The following is a 17,402-nucleotide window of genomic DNA, read 5'->3' as shown; positions in this document are numbered from 1 at the left end:
TGGGAACTTGGGGTTAATAGATGCAGATTATTGCCTTCGGGATAGATTAGAAATGAGATCCAGCTGTGTAGCACTGGGAACTATGTCTAGTCACTTATGATGGAGCATGATAATGTGAGAAAAAAGAATGTGTACATGTATGTGTAACTGGGAAAATTGGCAGAACACTGTAAACCAGCTATAATGAAAAGTCAAAAAACCGTTTTTCTCTCTGGACCAATTAAGTAAAAGAAGAATTCTATGTAACACTCTTTGCAAATTCTAGGCTAGAAATACCTTTAATAAAAGAACAAACTTTTGTGGAAAACACTAACTTTTAAAAACTTTATTCTAAACCATGAACAATGTTAGGACTAATGTCCCATTCATTGGCACTACTATGGAGAGTAGAGAAAATTTATTAGAAGAATGACTTGAAAGGGAGTCATGACATTAAAAATGTAAAGCATGTGTGTATGGTATTACCTTGCTTGTCTTTGTTATAAACATTAGGAATCTCTAGATTAAAGTTAGATGTTGATCATAAAGTTAGAATACCCATGATTAAGACATCTAATTCTCATAGTAATGCATCCGAAGGAGTAAGAGCCTAAAAGTCCCAGAATGCTCATTGATGTCTCTGTGTTTGTTTGCCACCTGGAAAAATGACATAAAAATTGTGGCTATAGCATTGGGGTAGTTAGAAAATTCACCTGGGATGGAAAAAAAAAAAAAAAGGTACAAAGATAAATGCATCTGTACTCATTTATAGCTGGCAGTCTTTCTTCATTGAGAAAACTGAAGTGATCCGAAACGAACTTCCCAGTTTCCCATCATCTTCCTATAGCAGCAACTCCACTTTCTCTGCCTTTCCATGAGCCCACCAGCAACAATAAACTTTTCGTATTCCCTTCTAAAGCCAACCCCTCCACCATACTCTGGATCACATCACTCAGAGCATTGAAAAATACTTCTTCAGAAATTCTTCTCTTCTACTCCTATTATGGATTTTTTGCTTTCCATTTAGTAATTCCCACCAGGGAACAAACTTTCTTCTTCCCTGTCATCTCTTCTCTTCCTGTTATACTCATTACTTTCATGTCGTCTTTTCATGGTGTAAAAGTCGTCAGTATACCTTCCGCTTCCAGCTTTCTGTCTCTAGACTGGATCTCTCTCCTAAACTTCAGATTCGTAGATTCAGCTCTACTCAGCATATCTAAAATAGAATTCTTGGTATTCTAACTCAGATCTACTCCATCTCAGCCGATTGTTAATCCATCCTTCCAGGTTCTCAGGTTGAAATCTCGGAATGATTCTTGATTTCTTTCATGCTCTAGCACTCCCACCCCATAACCAATCCTACTGGCTATACCTTCAGAATATTTTCAGAACTTCACAACTTCTTATCACCCCAAGGCTAATACTGCCATCTCTCAAATGGGCTAGTGGGTAAAGGTAAATTTCCATCCTTTATAGTGTGTTATCAAACCAGCAGCTAAGATTATCCTTTTAAAAGATAAGCCAGAACTTGTCATTTCTCTGCCTAAAACCTTCCATCTACTCCCTTCTCATTCACAATAGAGGCTAAATCCTCTATAACAGTCTGCAAGGTCCTACACCATCAGCCCACCCTTGCCTTTCACTTGCTAATTTTATCTTGTCTTCTTTTCCCCTTTTTCACTCTGTTTCTGTCAGTCTGGGCTCTTTACTCTTCCAGGAACAGGCCAGGAATGCTTCCTCCTTAGGGCCTTTGCTTTAGCTATCTCCTCTCTTTGGACCATTCTTCTACCATATGATCAACTCTTTCACCTTCTTAAAGTCTTAGCTCAAATGTCACCTTTTCAGTAGAACCTCCCGGGCCACCCAATTTAATTCTACATGGTGTCCCTCCTCTTCCACCCTCCCCATCCCTTTCATCTTCATTTTTTAAAAAAATGCAGCATTATCATATTATTTGCTTATTATTTTATCTCTTTCCTTTTGATAGAATATAAGTTTCATGAACATAGGAATCTTTGTTTTGTTCACAGATGTGACATAAATGGTTATCTCTGTGACTGGCATAGAGTGGATACTCAGTATTTACTGAATGAATGAATTGGACATCTCAACAAAATGTGCATATCTCAACAATGTGATTTTTGGAAACATTACACAATCTTTTACTTTTCTTATAAAATGGGTGAAACTAAATGGGAACATTTTGATTATACCAAATAAATGACATCTGTTCATAAAGATACTGAGACTCTAAGATAGTCATCCTGCAGATTTTTTTTCTCTCATATGATAACATCTCTTTTGCTGATAGTTTTTCTCATTGTTTTTCTTGCAGACATAGGGTTGGAAAATATTTTTTTTTGCTCAAATACCATAGTCTAAGCTGTCAGAGATAGTTATCTTTTAAGAAATAATTTTTGAAAGGAGACAGAAATCAGTTTATGTATTGATGCTGGTGGATCTTTAGATAGAAAACTAGAATATGGCTCCTCACCTATTAGATCAAAGGGGAAATTTTAAAAAGCTTCTGTTAAGAAGTTAAAATCAGCTGTTAACTTTTTTATATATAGAGAGAGACACTCTTTCCTGAATGGGGATCTGTGAGCTTATCTTTTAAAAACTTTGAAAATAATGAATCTTCCTTTTCCCAACCCCTTAGAGCTGTGTGCACAGGGACCTAAACATGTTTAAATTTCATTTTAAAGCCATAGTAATGGTCTACTGAAAATGTCCCCTATTTGGTCATTGTAAACAAAAGAATTCTCTCTTTTCCAATACTTCCAGAATATTTTTAAATTGATCATAAAGTAGGTCAAAGGAAATCTCAATGAATTCATGTTTGGATAATTTATAGAGTGTGCTTTCAGCTGAGACTGCTAACAGAAAGAAGGATGTAAACTTGATGCTGCCAAGGGCTACATTATTGAAATAGATAAAGAGCTTCCAAGGAGGACTTCAGAGCCATTTACGCCTGGATCCAGCTATGCCTGAAGCTAATTCTCCCCTTGAACTCCTTGGTTATGTGAGACCAAAAAAAAAAAAGAAGTCTTCTTTTTTACATTAGTCAGTCTGAGTTGAATTTATCATTCAATTAAATCCTTCATCAAGTGTCAGGAGCAGTAAGGAATCACATTGGGCTGTCCGAGAGAAGGAAGGGGAGGACAGGAGGAAAGGAAACTTATGTTTAGATAAGAAGATGGATATGTGCTGACCTCATGGAGACAGGGCCCCTCTGAGACTGGGAGGAAGCAGAGGTGGCAGATTAAAGATGGTAGAGCTTCCCCCTCCCACTCAGCTGCCCTGGAAAACTCCATGGATCCAGACAGGACATGCAGGTCTGTGGTTTGATTCCTGTCTCAGTCTCAACAGCATTGTTGTAAGCCCCTGTGACCACTCCCATGGTCATTGTAGACTACTTCACCCAAATTGTGCTTGGGCATGACAGGGTTATCCAGTTGCCCCAGTATCCTATAAAATGTTTTCACTTTCACTAAATTCCCTGATGTAAAGAAGAGATTGGAAAGCACTAGAGAGAATTACGTTGTAGGGCTTCTAACATAGTGTCTGTCGTAGGTAGGTAATCACACCCCAAAGACGTCCATGTCAGTTCCCGGAACCCATGAATATGTTCAGGTACTTGATGAGGGGGAATTAAGGTTGCAGATTGAATTATGATTGTTAATTATTTGCCCTTTACATGAGAAGGTTATCCTGGATTATCCAGATGAGCCTAATGTAAACACAAGGGTCTTTAAATGGGTCAGAGAGAAGCAGAAGAGTCACAGTCTGAGATGGTATCCTGAGGAGGGCTTGACTTGTCACTGCTGACTTTGAAGGGGGGAAAGGGCTACTAATCAAGGAATGAAGGCAGTTTCTCTAACATGAAGAAGATAAGAAAATGGGTTCTCGGGGAGTTCCTGTCGTGGTGCAGTGCAGACAAATCTGACTAGGAACCATGAGGTTGAGGGTTCGATCCCTGGCCTTGCTCAGTGGGTTAAGGATGTGATGTTGCCGTGGGCTGTGCTGTGGGTCACAGACGGGCTTGGATCCAGCATCACTGTGGCTGTGGTGTAGGCCGGCAGCTATAGCTCTGATTGGACCCCCAGCCTGGGAACTTCTGTATGCCGTGGATGTGGCCCTAAAAAGACAAAAAAGAAAAGAAAAGAAAATGGGTTCTCCCCTAGAGCTTCCAGAAAGGAACACAGGCCTGCCACACCTTGCCTTTAAGCCCAGTAAAACCCACTTTAAACTTCTAGTCTCTAGAACTATGAGGCAATATGTTTGTGTTGTTTTTAAGCCACTAAGTTTTCTAATAATGTGTTACAGCTACAATAGGAGAATAACACCATTTTCTGTAGAGGGCAGAGGTTCAGGCGGCAGAAGGTGGATAATGATGACAGATGTGGACTAAGGGCCAGGCCTGCCTCATTTTGCTGTCACCATCTTAGTCCCAAGATTCTTTTACATTTCTCAGAGGGTGGCAGGGTACCCCAATAATGATATTTACCATCCCATCAGCAGGTAGGTAGGAGTTCCAAACCAGTGGTCTTGCATAAGGCTATTATGGAACAGTAAAAATGTCATTTATCAATTATGTGATGTCAAGTTTGAATTTTTTTCATTTATACTCTTTTGAAGTCACTTTTTGAACTAATTATTCGTGTCGGGTTTTTACAACTGTGTCTATAAACCCCACAACTGTCCTTTTCCTGGAAGGCTTTTTAGTGTATGAAGTTCATGCATGTCTCCCTTTTGACATATTGTCACCAGCAATAGCACTGATCATCATGAAAGATCTTGAATTTATCTTCCATTAGGATTCAACTACTCGTCATACTTTTTAAACTGTAAACTGTCATTGCAGTTTCTTAAAAGTTTTCTTTTTATTCCATTCTCTGACCTTTACATACTCTTTCTTCTGAGTACTTTCCCCTGAATTCTATGTACTGCATTATTAAAAATACCATTTGTCGATCAACTTCCCAAATTTTTTAATTTGAATTTGATTTATAACAGTTTCTGCAGTTTCTGCTGTATAATAAAAATGCATAAACAATTCAATGTCAAACGGAAGCATACTATAAAAATTGGGCTGAGCTCTTACATTGGTGATACCTGGCCACAACTTTTTTCTTTTCCCAGCTCCTTTGAGTGATGATAGGAACTCTCAGACATTTAATTTTTCTTGTTGACTGTGTCTTGGGGTGGTTAGGTACTATTTTTCATGTATCTTAAAGTATTGTCCCCTTTAAACTGCCACATAAAGAGTGACTTTGCAGTCTTTAGTGCTGCTATTATTTCTTATAAAAAAAAAAAAACCCTTGGTATTTTTGGTTGAATTGTGATTTAAGATGTAATCTTTGTTTTAACTAATTGGATTAAAAAATATATTTCCCAAAGGTGAAAAGACTTTCTTCAAAATAATTATGGTTTTCATTTTTCCCACTATTACTAGGAAAGAAGAAAAAATTACCTTTATTTTATTCAGCCTACTGCCTGAAGGACGGAATTTTTTTTTCATTTGGTTTCAGTGATGCATTAGTATTTGTGACACAGCAGAAGCTGGAACATTACAAATGCCTGTAATTGTTTGCATTGCTGTAGGGAATATAATGTTGTTAATATCTATTACTGAACTAAATGAATGAATAAAGTAGCCAGAAACAAATATGATTGTCAAGCATGATTTAGTTGGAGTATAGCTTTAGAACAGCTGCCAGATTTAATATGCAGGGTGGAGGAGGGTTTCATAACATTTGCAAATAACATTCTCAATGTCAGACACCTCTGCTTTTCCACTAGATGGAGGCCTTGCTTTGCTTTGAGAGCCATGGACCGCTTGGGTACTGCAGTGTGTCTAAAATGAATGACGTTCTATAGAGTTTTTCCTTTTCCTTCTGTGTTCCATTGCACTGTTTTTATTGTTAGCTATTGTGTGTGCCTTGTCCATGCTTTTGTCCTTTGGAGTGGGCTGTAAAAGGGAGGATTCAGTCAGGCGGGGAGAGTGGGGAAAGCAGAGGTTTGAACTGGTTCTAGCATAAGCTTCACTGTGAGGAAGGCTGAGGTTTTCCTTTAGTTCCTCCCATTTTACTCACTGGGGTCCTTCACCTTGTTCTCAAACACACAGGATACATGTGTGTGACCACCTGGGGTCGCGTGTCCTTGGGCGTTCCTGATATCTATATCTAATCTCTATCTGTATCTATCAAGATGCAGCTTTTCAGTGTCCTGTTTTCTCCTAAGGATTTGGATCCATGTTTTGGTTCAAACACTGTACTCATTGAGCAGCTTTTATGTATTAGGCACAGTACTGAGAACTTTTAGGTCAGCCATCTCATCTCAGTCTCACAAAAATTCTGTGAGGGCAAAAGTTCTGATCCAACTCTGGCCAGGTGGCTATCAGCTCTTCTGGCAAGGTAATTTGCTAAAAGGCTTTCCAAACTGATATGCCATGGCTCTTTCCATAATATTTCAATATGATTCAGTATATTTGGGTACATGGTGATAGACACCATTAAAAATTCATATTTATTGCGGGATTTCCCTGAGTCTTTAGCAGTGACTTCTGGCTGTGGGAAGTCCTTACTTCCTCACCCTGGAGGCTACTCTTTCCCATGTGTCTGGTGTGTAAAGACCTCCTGGTATAGAATAAACATTCTTCTTGGAGACCAACTGTTTTTGTTTAAAATGTCACCTAGGATAACTCTAGCTCTGGCTGGCATCCCATAAAATTATGAGGAAGAAAGGGATCAGGAGTGAGCCAACTCTCCAGGAGAGATGAACCTTTGCCATCCTGGCAGTAAGTAGGATGGCAACAGCCAAGCTACAGCATCTCTGTTGGGTTACCTTTTACTGCGTTTGTATTGAAAGGTGAGCCCCTCCTGGTACTTCATCAGGTTTAGGCCAGTGGAATGACCTGGAAAGTTCTTCTGTCTTCAGTTCCTGGATTATGGATTCTGGCTTTCAGTTGGTCCAAGTTATCCCAATCTAATGGTTTATATTTATTGGCTATCATAGATATTAATGCATATTTTAAAGGCTAAATTGTGTAAGATATTAATAAGTAAAAATGTTTCAGTAAATCAAATATTCTCTGTCACAGTAGGGCTCATAGACTTGGAGAGAATTTAGCTACAAGTTTCCCAATTCTCCAAAGACAAGGATGTTTAGGGAGTTCCCTTCATGGATCCACAGAAACGAATCAGACTGGTGTCCGTGAGGATGCAGGTTCAATCCCTGGCCTTGGTCAGTGGGTTAAGGATCTGGTGTTGCCATGCGCTGTGGTGTAGGTCACAGACACAGTTCAGATCTGGTATTTCTGTGGCTGTGGCATAGGCCGGAAGCTGCAGGTGTGGTCCTAAATAAAAATAAATAAATAAATAAATAAATAAAGATTGCTTCGAAGACAGGCTATTTAGAGTTCTGCAAGATAACGTTCTTTAGAGCTCTGCCAGCAGGAATGCTGGAGTCAGACTCAGATGAGACCTAATATCACTACCCCACTCACTGCCTGACTTGGTGCTGATCTGCCTCCCTGGCTCTTTTCCTTTCTCTGAGTGATTTTTTTTTTTTTTAATCACAGGGATCTCTCGGTCTTCTCCAGCCCTGACCTTTGGTCAGTGCCAATGTAGTCCACAGATCTCAGTGGCTGAATCTGGAGACAAAAAGTTGGGGTTTTGACTCCTTCTTTCCTAACAGGCCTCTATGCTACCTACATACTTTTGTTAATACCCTCCAGCATCCTTCAGTAGCTTCTCTTTCTGTGTTTGCCACAACCCCCATAATATACATGCATATTATTTATTACATGTCTGCAACCCTGGACATCTTATCATCAGAAACACAAAACAAGCAAACAAAAACCCCTCAGAACACTAAATGCACCTCTTGCTGTTGCTCCATAGGAAGGCAAAGGCTTCAAAGGCTAGGAGTTGTATAGTAGATGTTCTACAACTAGCATAGGGCAGACGTGCCCCATTTTCCAGTGCCCACCTCTGGATCATAGAAGAGGAGGTGAAGAAAAGTCATAGTAAGGATTTCTTTGTATAGAGGAAACACCCCAGTTGTGTGTTCCTGCCAAGGTGAACTTCACCAAGACTGCTAGACTAGCTTGACCTATGTCTCCTAGAGTGTGAGAATCACCAGGACTGAAATCTTGACTCATGTCAGAAGGTTTAAAGTGAGAGGCTGTGGTTAAGCAGCATAAGTGGCTATAGGGAGAGAGACAGGACTTTGTTGGGTATAGCCTCTTCTTCCAGGTGTGGGGAGCAGGGGTGCATCAGTATTTGGCTAGAAGTAGTGGAGACTGGAAGGCAGCTGGGCCACCAACTGTCATGAGATGGTCTCCACCCTAGAGGACTACCTCTGAGGTCCAAGTGATACTAACATTAGGGCAGACTGGGACCTGGCAACTAGTGGGCTGAGCAGGAAGTTGAACAACACCCATCAGGAGGAGTCCCCCAGCATCAAGGACACTACAGAGAAGAGGTCCTATGTGTGAGTATGTGTGTACACTTGTGTGTGTGTGTGTGTGTTTCTCCTGGGGAGTGGTCTCTGAGGAGCCTACCAAAGTCCTCCACAAAACAGTTCTCTTTGGCCATCTGCTCAACTCGGTGAGAGCCAAAGCAAGAAGACAACCGTCCCCAGCAAGTGAGAGCTCTCCTACCCTTCCCATGTGCTCTTCTCTTCTCACTCTGCCCCCCAGGGACCCCAGAGAGTAGCAGCAACTAGAGCAAGGAAGACTAAGGGGTCTGCCATGTCCTGGACTTCCAGCTTTAAGTTTTCTGGCCTTGGGGCTTTCTGTCCCACAGACAGAGGAAGTGGAGGGTAGGATGGGGTTAGTGGGAGTAAAATTGCATAAAGAATAAAGTTTAAGTATAAAATTTGGCAAGACATTTTATTGCCCCAGATGCTTTGGGGGCTTCCTTTCTTTAATGATAAAATATACATTATATAAAATTTACCATTTTAACCAATTTTAAGTGTACAGTTCAGGGACATTAAGTACTTTAACATCTTTGTGCAGCTGTCACCACTGTCTATCTCCAGAACTTTTTCTTCATCTAAACTGAAACTCTATACCCATTAAACAATAATTCCCCATTCCCCTTTACCCCTAACCCCTAGTAACCACTATTCTACAACCTGTCTCTGTGAATTTGACTATTGGGTATTCTTTTTTTTTTTTTTTTTTTTTTTTTTTTTTTTTTTTGTCTTTTGTTGTTGTTGTTGCTATTTCTTGGGCCACTCCCTCGGCATTATTGTTGTTGTTGTTGCTATTTCTTGGGCCACTCCCTCGGCATTATTGTTGTTGTTGTTGCTATTTCTTGGGCCGCTCCCTCGGTATATGGAGGTTCCCAGGCTAGGGGTTGAATCGGAGCTGTAGCCACCGGCCTACGCCAGAGCCACAGCAACGCAGGATCTGAGCCGCATCTGCGACCTACACCACAGCTCACGGCGTGTTGGATCGTTAACCCACTGAGCAGGGGCAGGGACCGAACCCGCAACCTCATGGTTCCTAGTCGGATTCGTTAACCACTGCGCCACGACGGGAACTCCGGGTATTCTTGATATAAGTGGAGTCATAACAGTATCTGCTCTTTTGTTTTTTGTTTTTATTTGTTTGTTTGTTTTTGTCTTGTCTTTTCAGGGCCACACCCGCAGCATTTGGAGGTTCCCAGGCTAGGGGTCCAATTGGAGCTACAGCTGCCAGCCTACACCAAAGCCACAGCAACCTGGGATCCAAGCCACGTCTGCGACCTACACCACAGCTCATGGCAATGCTGGATCCTTAACCCACTGAGCAAGGCCAGGGATCGAACCCACAACCTCATGGTTCCTAGTCAGGTTCGTTAACCACTGAGCCACTATGGGAACTCCTATCTGCCCTTTTGTGAATGACTTATTTCACTTAGTATAATGTCTTCAAGTTGCATCCATGTTGTAGCTTATGTCAGAATTTTCTTCCTTTATAAGGCTGAATAATATTCCATTGTATGTATATACCACATGTTGTTTATCCGTTCATCTGGTGATGGACACTTGGGTTGTTTCCACCTTTTGGCTATTGTGAATAATGCTGCTATGAACACTGACCAGCTAGTATCTGTCTGAGTTCCTGTTTTTGATTCTTTTGGACTGTACACTTAGGAGTGGAATTGCTGAGTCATAAAGTAATTCTCTTTAACTTTTAGTGCAATTGCCAAGCTGTGTTTCTCAGCAGCTGCACCATTTTATATTGCCACCAGCAAAAAGCACAAGGGTTCCAACTTCTCCACATCTTCACCTCACTTTAGAGAACTTTTTATTGTCAATACTGACCTGACTATCTGCAGGACCAGCCTACAATTTCTTCAAGGACTTGGAAGAGCAAGCTGTGAGAGCCAGTGTGGAGATGAGTGGAATAAGTGTAACTGAGAAGGACCCTATGGGACCTTCCCAGGAGAGATCCCGCCCTGCGCCCCCGCTGATCTGAAGCAGATTTCCTCAGTAGTTTTACAGACACTAAAACCCCCACCAAATGGAAGGTGTAAACTACTTAATGACCCGGAGAACATAGCCCCAGACCTAAGAATTGATAACCCCTGTGTGTTACCTCATCATCAACCAATCAGAGAATTGTGCACTAGCTGATCACATACCCTGGAACTCCCCTCCCTTACCTGGTCTTTGAACACTGAAACACTTTGGGGAGTTTGGGGTGTTTTGAGCACTAGCTGCCCTGGATCCCTTGCTTGGTGCCCTGCAGTAAACTCTGTACTTGCCTTCTCCACAACCTGGTGTGACTAGATTGGCCTTACTGTGCGCAGGCGAGGCCCCAAGTTTAAGTTTGGTGACAGGAGGATAGCTACCTAAAGCTTTCTCTCTACATCCTACGGGGTCCAGTTTGGAAGCAGATGTCAGTGACTGTTAGGAAATGGCTAAGGCTGGTCCAGTTCCCTCTGGCAACAAAATCCTGAGGCAGCAGGCTGTGCTCTTTAAGAGCTGAGAACGAGGAGGGCCCAGAACCCTGGGTCATAGTCTACCTCTTTTTATCTTCCCGGCCTACTGGTGGGCAAAGGGAGTAAAACCAAGACCTACAAATGAGTTCTTTATTCTGTATAGATTTGTCCTTTCCATTTTTCTCAAAAAATCAGTATTAAAAGGTAGGAAGAGTTGCAGAAGCTAGACCTTCCCAATTCAGAAATTATCAACCCTCTTTTTCAGACTGCTTATTTTTGTCTTCCTCTTTTATCATATGGCTAGTTCCGGAAGTCAGAATGAAGACTACTAAGACCAGCAGTGTAACTGTTCATGGTTTCTTTCCCTCTCATTGTCCGACTTTGTCTTCCTTGGAGCTTCCTGTGGAATGCACAGTGGGACGTAAGTGCCATCTCCTCTTTCTTGAGCTTTATCAATGGTGGAAATTAGTTCTAATTTAGCCCTTTTTATGAACTTATTAATCTGTTCATAAAACGTGTCATAAACTTCTACAGTCATGGTCCACAGTTCAGCAATTAAAGATAGATAAAACGAGCATTTTCTGGCTGATAATAACTGAATGATGTGGCTAAGGGCCTCAGGTGAAACCAAGGCTCCCCTTTCCCAGCAGGAAGCAGCAACATTAGTTGATAATCCTAGCAGTTATCCTTAGCACTTTATATGCATTAACTAAACCTCACCACACTCTTGTGAGACAGGTTTTATTTTCCCTATTTTAACTATCTTAAAAAGACTAAGAAGCAAATTGCTTAGAGAGTGTCTGCTAAGCCTTTGACTTTTCACAGTCATGTGGTGGGGAGAAAACTGGGACAAATAGATGGTTTCTTCTCCACCTTTCTTTCCTCTGCTAAAAGACTGATTGGAATTTCAAAAACCTTTTTGAAATAACATTATTATTTTAATTTTATTTTTTTCCTTTTTGCCCAGGTCTTTGAAGAATTTAGAAATCAAGAAAAATCTGTCCCTGTAATTAAAATGTGAAAACAAAAGCTATTTGTGGCAGAAAAACATCCCATTAATGTGATTTCCTTGTGGTGGATTGACAAGTTCAAAGCAGGAATGTACGTTGCCATGGCCACCAGCTTGTATTTGCTCTGCTGGTTCATTTGACTTAGCTGCTGTAGGAGGAGGGTAGCATTCAGCCAGGAATCACTGAGCATTGCTAGAATAGATTTGTAATTTTTATGTAATACCTTCCCTTTATAGATCTACACAGATAACAGCTGCAAACTGTTTATAGTCACTTTAGGGGCAGAGTTTTCAGAATCTCTCAGGAATATAAACTGCAGAGTGGGGCACAGGAGAGCGCCTTTTCTCCCTTCTCAAACATCTCATCCATAACAGGCTGTAAATAAATATTTGTCAAAAAGATGGGGTGGATGGGTGAATGGATGACTCATTATCATGCACCAGCTGCCTGAGTTAAACTTTGGGTTTATGAGGAGGAAGGTTGGGAAAAGAAGTTGCTGAAGAAAGGGAGAGGGAGATTTCAGGAGAGAGAAGGGAGCAGACATTCTGGAGTGGTTGGTGATCGTTCAGACACAGGGGCACAGGATTAAAGCTGTCCTTCTGCAGTGACAGAGAGAGAGAGATTAAGAGCAAGTGAGAGATGCCTGCTGCTTGCCTAAAACCACTGAAGTCAAATACATAAAAGGCAGTTACATTTTATTAGCTCCATGATGCCCCCAGCCTCCTCTCTCTCTCTCTCTCTGTTTTGTTTTTTGTTTTTTTTTTTTTTTGCCATTTCTTGGGCCACTGCTGCGGCATATGGAGGTTCCCAGGCTAGCGGTCCAATCGGAGCTGTAGCCACCGGCCTACGCCAGAGCCACAGCAACTCGGGATCTGAGCCATGTCTGCAACCTACACCACAGCTCACGGCAACACCGGATCCTTAACACACTGAGCAAGGCCAGAGATCAAACCCGCAACCTCATGGTTCCTAGTCGGATTCTTTGACCATTGAGCCACGACGGGAACTCCCTCCTCTCTTTTTCACTATGTTTATAGGGTCTGATAGCAAGTGAGAAATGGGAGGGGTGGCTCCCTCTCTGGAGGGGCAGGAGTAGTTCCCTGATGCTGATCCAAACAATGAAGTTTTGCTTCATTTGTTTTAAATTTTCAGGACCCGGTGACTTTCATTTTGAATTATGCATTTTCCTTCCCTGACAAATGAAACCTCCTGCCAAGGCCTTTGGATCAGGAAAGGCTCCTGCTCCTCATATACAGCAGCAGCATTCACAGTGTAAAATGATGGTTCTGGAATTGCAATGGAAGTGGCAATGTTTCACAGTGATTTTCTCCCATCCTTCTCCCTCCTACCCCATGTTGAGTGTTGTCTAAGCAAACTCTGGTGGTGTCTTGTGTCTGCATGATGCCCAAGTAAGCAAAAGGCAAGACAAAGTAAATGTCTTCCAAGTCTCCATTTATCATGAACACAGATTGTAATTTCAGCTCTTTCGCTTGATGCAAATATATATCATCGGCAGCAAATCTCATGGCTGACATAGCTGCTGAATTTGTCTATATTCTTCCTGGGGAGGGATAAGTTATAATATAAAATGTTTTGATGCTAATGCTCCCTGACCTCTCTGCTTCACTCCTCTGCTTCAGTCCCTAAGGCACATCTTTTCAAAGCTCTAGTCCCTAGGGGGCTAACGGCTTGGCTGCCCTAGAGTTCAGGATATCCTGGTCTCAGTTATCTGTTGAATTCCAGACTGTTTCTCTCCTTCACCTGTTTCCTCTTCCACTTCTTCAGCCATCACCTGTCACGAGTTGCATCCTTTTCTCAGTTATTCCTTGGCCCTTGCAGATACCTGTTTGATCACAATAATCTGATAAAGTAATTCACAACACCCACTAATGGATGATAAATAACAAAGGATGTAATTTTTCAAATGTTCCCACTAAAATCCTCTAATGATAGAAAAAAGTGAATGAGTCTCTCCAATGAGGCTGAGGGATGTAGGGTGAGAGGCAGGGGTATAAGGTTGAGGGAAGAAAGGGCAGAGAGAAACTGCTTTAAAAATCTGTTTTAAATTATTTATTATTTAGGTTACTTTATGCTCTAGCTCATCTCAAATGTCCAACAGTATGCACTCTCTCCATGTCTTTTCATCCTGTGCTTTTGCAAACTCCCAGCACACTGCTGTACACTTTTGAAGGTGAGCAGAGAAATCTTTAATTCAGATGAATAAAACTCCATTGTAAGTTATTACATCCTTTAAAAATTTTTATTAGTATTAATATATTATAAAACAATATTTGCTTTTGTAAACATCAAATATCATAGACAAGTATCAAGAAAAATATCCCCTCTTCTTAGTTCCATTCTTTTTGGAGAAAACCACTAATAACAATTTGCTGGTTATTTTTTTTAGACTTTTTTTGGTAAATGTATATCATTATCTCTAATTTATTATAAATTAGTTAAGTGTGCAGTCTTTTAGCTTTAATCCATACCTTAGGGCTGATGAGTTAATCTTCATATACATACGCTAATCAAGATAAACATTCAAGGAATGGGCGGTTGCTATTGAAAGACTAATCCCAAGGCTATACTCTAAAGGCACTAGATCGATCTCCAGTTATTTATGTTTTTAGCATAATGGGTATTAGAAATAATATTTCCTTAGTAAAATTATTAGTGTTCAAGATGTGTGAATAAATTAGAATTTTTATATAGGCACTCCTGCCCTTGAAGGATAGGCAGGAAGACCATTTGCCTGGCACATTAGTTTAGGATTTTATTCTATCCTGTGGACATTTCTTTGAGGTAAGAGAACTGAGTGTGATTGTGTTTGTGTCTGCCTGCTTATAAATCTTTGTCTCCTGAGCAAAAGTCCATAAGAAACCTGCTTTCATTTTACCAAATACCCCCTATTGGGCAGGTGTGGGAGGAGAGTCCATTGCTATCAACAACTTCTAACTTTTAGAGCCAATAGCTCTCTATCAAAAAGAACCTAATGATTGTGAACAAATTGGGTTGGGTCAGTTCTCAACACATGTATAATGATATAAATAATAAATAAATATATATTAAAGTACATACTCATTTAAAAAACAAAAAAGAGGGATCAAATCAAAATGGCAGAGGAATAGGACATGGAGCTCACCTTTTCCCACAAATACATAAAAAAAAAAAAAAAAAAAAAAAGAACATTTACTAAAGGCAAAAAAAAAAAAAAAAAAAAATCTCCACATGACTGGGTAGAACAAAGGAAAAAGAGAGAAAAAGGAAGCATGTTGAGACCAGCACTCCTGGGAGGGAGCTGTGGAAGAGGAAAGGTTTCCACACACTGGGAGGCCCCCTGACTGGTGGGGTGATCACCCAGGGCAGAAGGGGAAATTCAAAGCCTCAGAGAAGACTGCAGCAGCCAGCCTGAGGAGGGCAAAGTGGAGGGAGAGCCACGCAGATGGTCAGTGCTGACACTCAGTGCACCCAAGTCTGAGAAGCACTTTTGCTGGAGTGGGCAGGTTTGAGTGCTGAGGCTTAGGAGTTGTGACCTGGTTTGAGGACTAAGGTTGGCCGCGTGGAAACAACCTGAAAGGGCTAGAGTATAGTGAAGTACAGGTTAGTGAGTGTGAGAAGAGACCTGATCCTGCCGAAGAAACAAGGTGCCATTGCTGGGGAGTGCAAGAGGAGGGGGCTGGGACCACCATTGGAATTTCTTTCTCTCCTCTGGCCTTTCAGATGGCAGGGCAACACTTACATGGGCCACAGGGACAGGGACAGGCACAAGCCACACTACCATCTCGGACTCCAGAGGTGTGTGCAGCCAGCTGCTTCCAAGGGTCCTGCAACCAGGCCCTTCTCACACACACACCCCCATGCAGGAGCACCCACAGCCTGCTGCCACCACAACCACTGCTGCCAAGGGCCCTGCGACTGGGTGCTCCCTGCTGCCAGGCCATTATCCCTTGATAGTGAGTATATAGGTGTGCAGGGATAATAGCCTGTGTATTTGAAGGAAAGAGACAGCAAGCCTCCAAACCACAAGCAGCCCTCATGCCAAGGAAAAAAAAAGGCTAAACCAACACAAGCTACCCAGGGATGCTCCTGCATATAAATAGCCCTCCAAGACTGCAGTAGATACTTGTTTCCCTTAAACGCACAGAGTAAGAGAAATATAAATGAAGAAGCAGAGGAACCATTCCCAGTTTAAAAAATAAGAGAATTCCTGAAGAAGCACACAATGAAACAGACTTCTTCAGTTTAACAGATACTGAGTTCAAAAAGGTGGTAATGAAAATACTGAAGGAATTAAAAAAGGCTTTCAACTGCAAAAAGGTACAAGAAACTATAAGGAGGAGCAAGAAAAATTAGAAAATGTGTTTGCCGAGATGAAAGCTGAGCTAAAGGCAAGTGTTAAAATATATGCATAATAGGAATCCTAGAAGGAGAAGAAAGAGAAAAGGGAATTGAAAATATATTTGAAGAAATTATGGCTGAAAACTTTCCAAATCTAAAAAAGGAAACAGATATCTAGATACAGGAAGCACGGAGGGTCCCAAAGAAGATGAACCAAAACAGATCTACAACAAGACGTATTATAATAAAAATGGCAAAAGTTAATGATAAAGAGAGGCATCTAAAGGCAGCAAGAGGAAATCAAAAAGTTAATTTACAAGGGAAACCCCATAAGGCTATCAGCTGATTTCTCTACAGAAAGGCTGCAGGCCAGAAGGGAGTAACAAGATACATTCAGAGTTTTGAAAGGGAAAAATCTGCAACCTGGAATACTCTACCCAGCAAGATTATCATTTAGAATAGGGAGAGAAATAAAGAATTTCTCAAGCAAAAACTAAAAGAATATGGCAATACTAAACCTATCCTGAAAGGAAATATTTAATGGTTGCCTCTAGATAGAAAAGAAGCAAGAAGATATAGGAAGGAGGAAATCAGAATTGGAAAGTAATCACTTAAATAAGCCAGTATACAGATCACAAAGGAAAACAAACAAACAAACAAAAAAAAACTATTGTGTAAAGCAGTAATAAACACAAGGAACAGCAAATGGATAAACATGAAGATGTAAAAAAGAACATCGAAATCATAAAATATAGGGAAGGAGAGTAAGAAAATATATACTCTTTTTTTTTTTTTTTTTTTTTTTTTTTTAAGAATGTGTTTGAGTGTGCCTATATGACTGTCAGTGTAAAGCAAGCAGATATGAGAAGGGGTTAACATACTCGAAAAACCAGGCAATGACAAACCAAAACAAACAATAGATTCACAAAAACCAGAAAGAAGAGGATACAAGCATAAAATAAAAGGAAATCATCAAACCACAAAAAGAAAAAGAAGGGAACAAGAGAAACATAGAATCAATTTAAAAAAAAGGTTTAAAATGGCAATAAGTACATATGTATCAATAATTAACTTAAATATCAATGGACTAAATGTTTTAATCATAAGAGAGAGTGGCAGATTGTGTGAAAAAAAA

At 40.8% G+C, this 17,402-nt stretch overlaps 1 protein-coding gene across 6 annotated transcripts in view; it reads left to right on the top strand.

The window, feature by feature from the left end:
• The window catches only part of DNAJB9 (DnaJ heat shock protein family (Hsp40) member B9), a 748,064-nt gene that overhangs the window by 19,547 nt on the left and 711,115 nt on the right, over positions 1 to 17,402 (top strand). The window contains exon 5 of one of the 6 annotated variants that reach the window (XM_085005844.1): positions 13,082 to 14,914. The exons of 4 other annotated variants lie outside the window; for them this stretch is intronic. In XM_085005844.1, the coding sequence (XP_084861970.1) occupies positions 13,082 to 13,091 (10 nt within the window). In that variant the 3' untranslated portion in view covers positions 13,092 to 14,914. Of the gene's footprint in view, positions 1 to 11,886; positions 14,915 to 17,402 lie in introns of those variants that run through there. One more of the 6 variants, XM_085005843.1, reaches the window with a different exon arrangement.

Source organism: Sus scrofa, chromosome 18 (genome assembly GCF_054392235.1).
Source record: "Sus scrofa isolate SSC_HxYL_T2T_F1_AM1 chromosome 18, Sscrofa_HxYL_maternal_Yorkshire_Landrace_v2.0, whole genome shotgun sequence".
Classification (NCBI taxonomy): domain Eukaryota; kingdom Metazoa; phylum Chordata; class Mammalia; order Artiodactyla; family Suidae; genus Sus; species Sus scrofa.
Note: the sequence above shows the minus strand (reverse complement) of the source record. Positions and strands in the feature narration are given on the sequence as shown.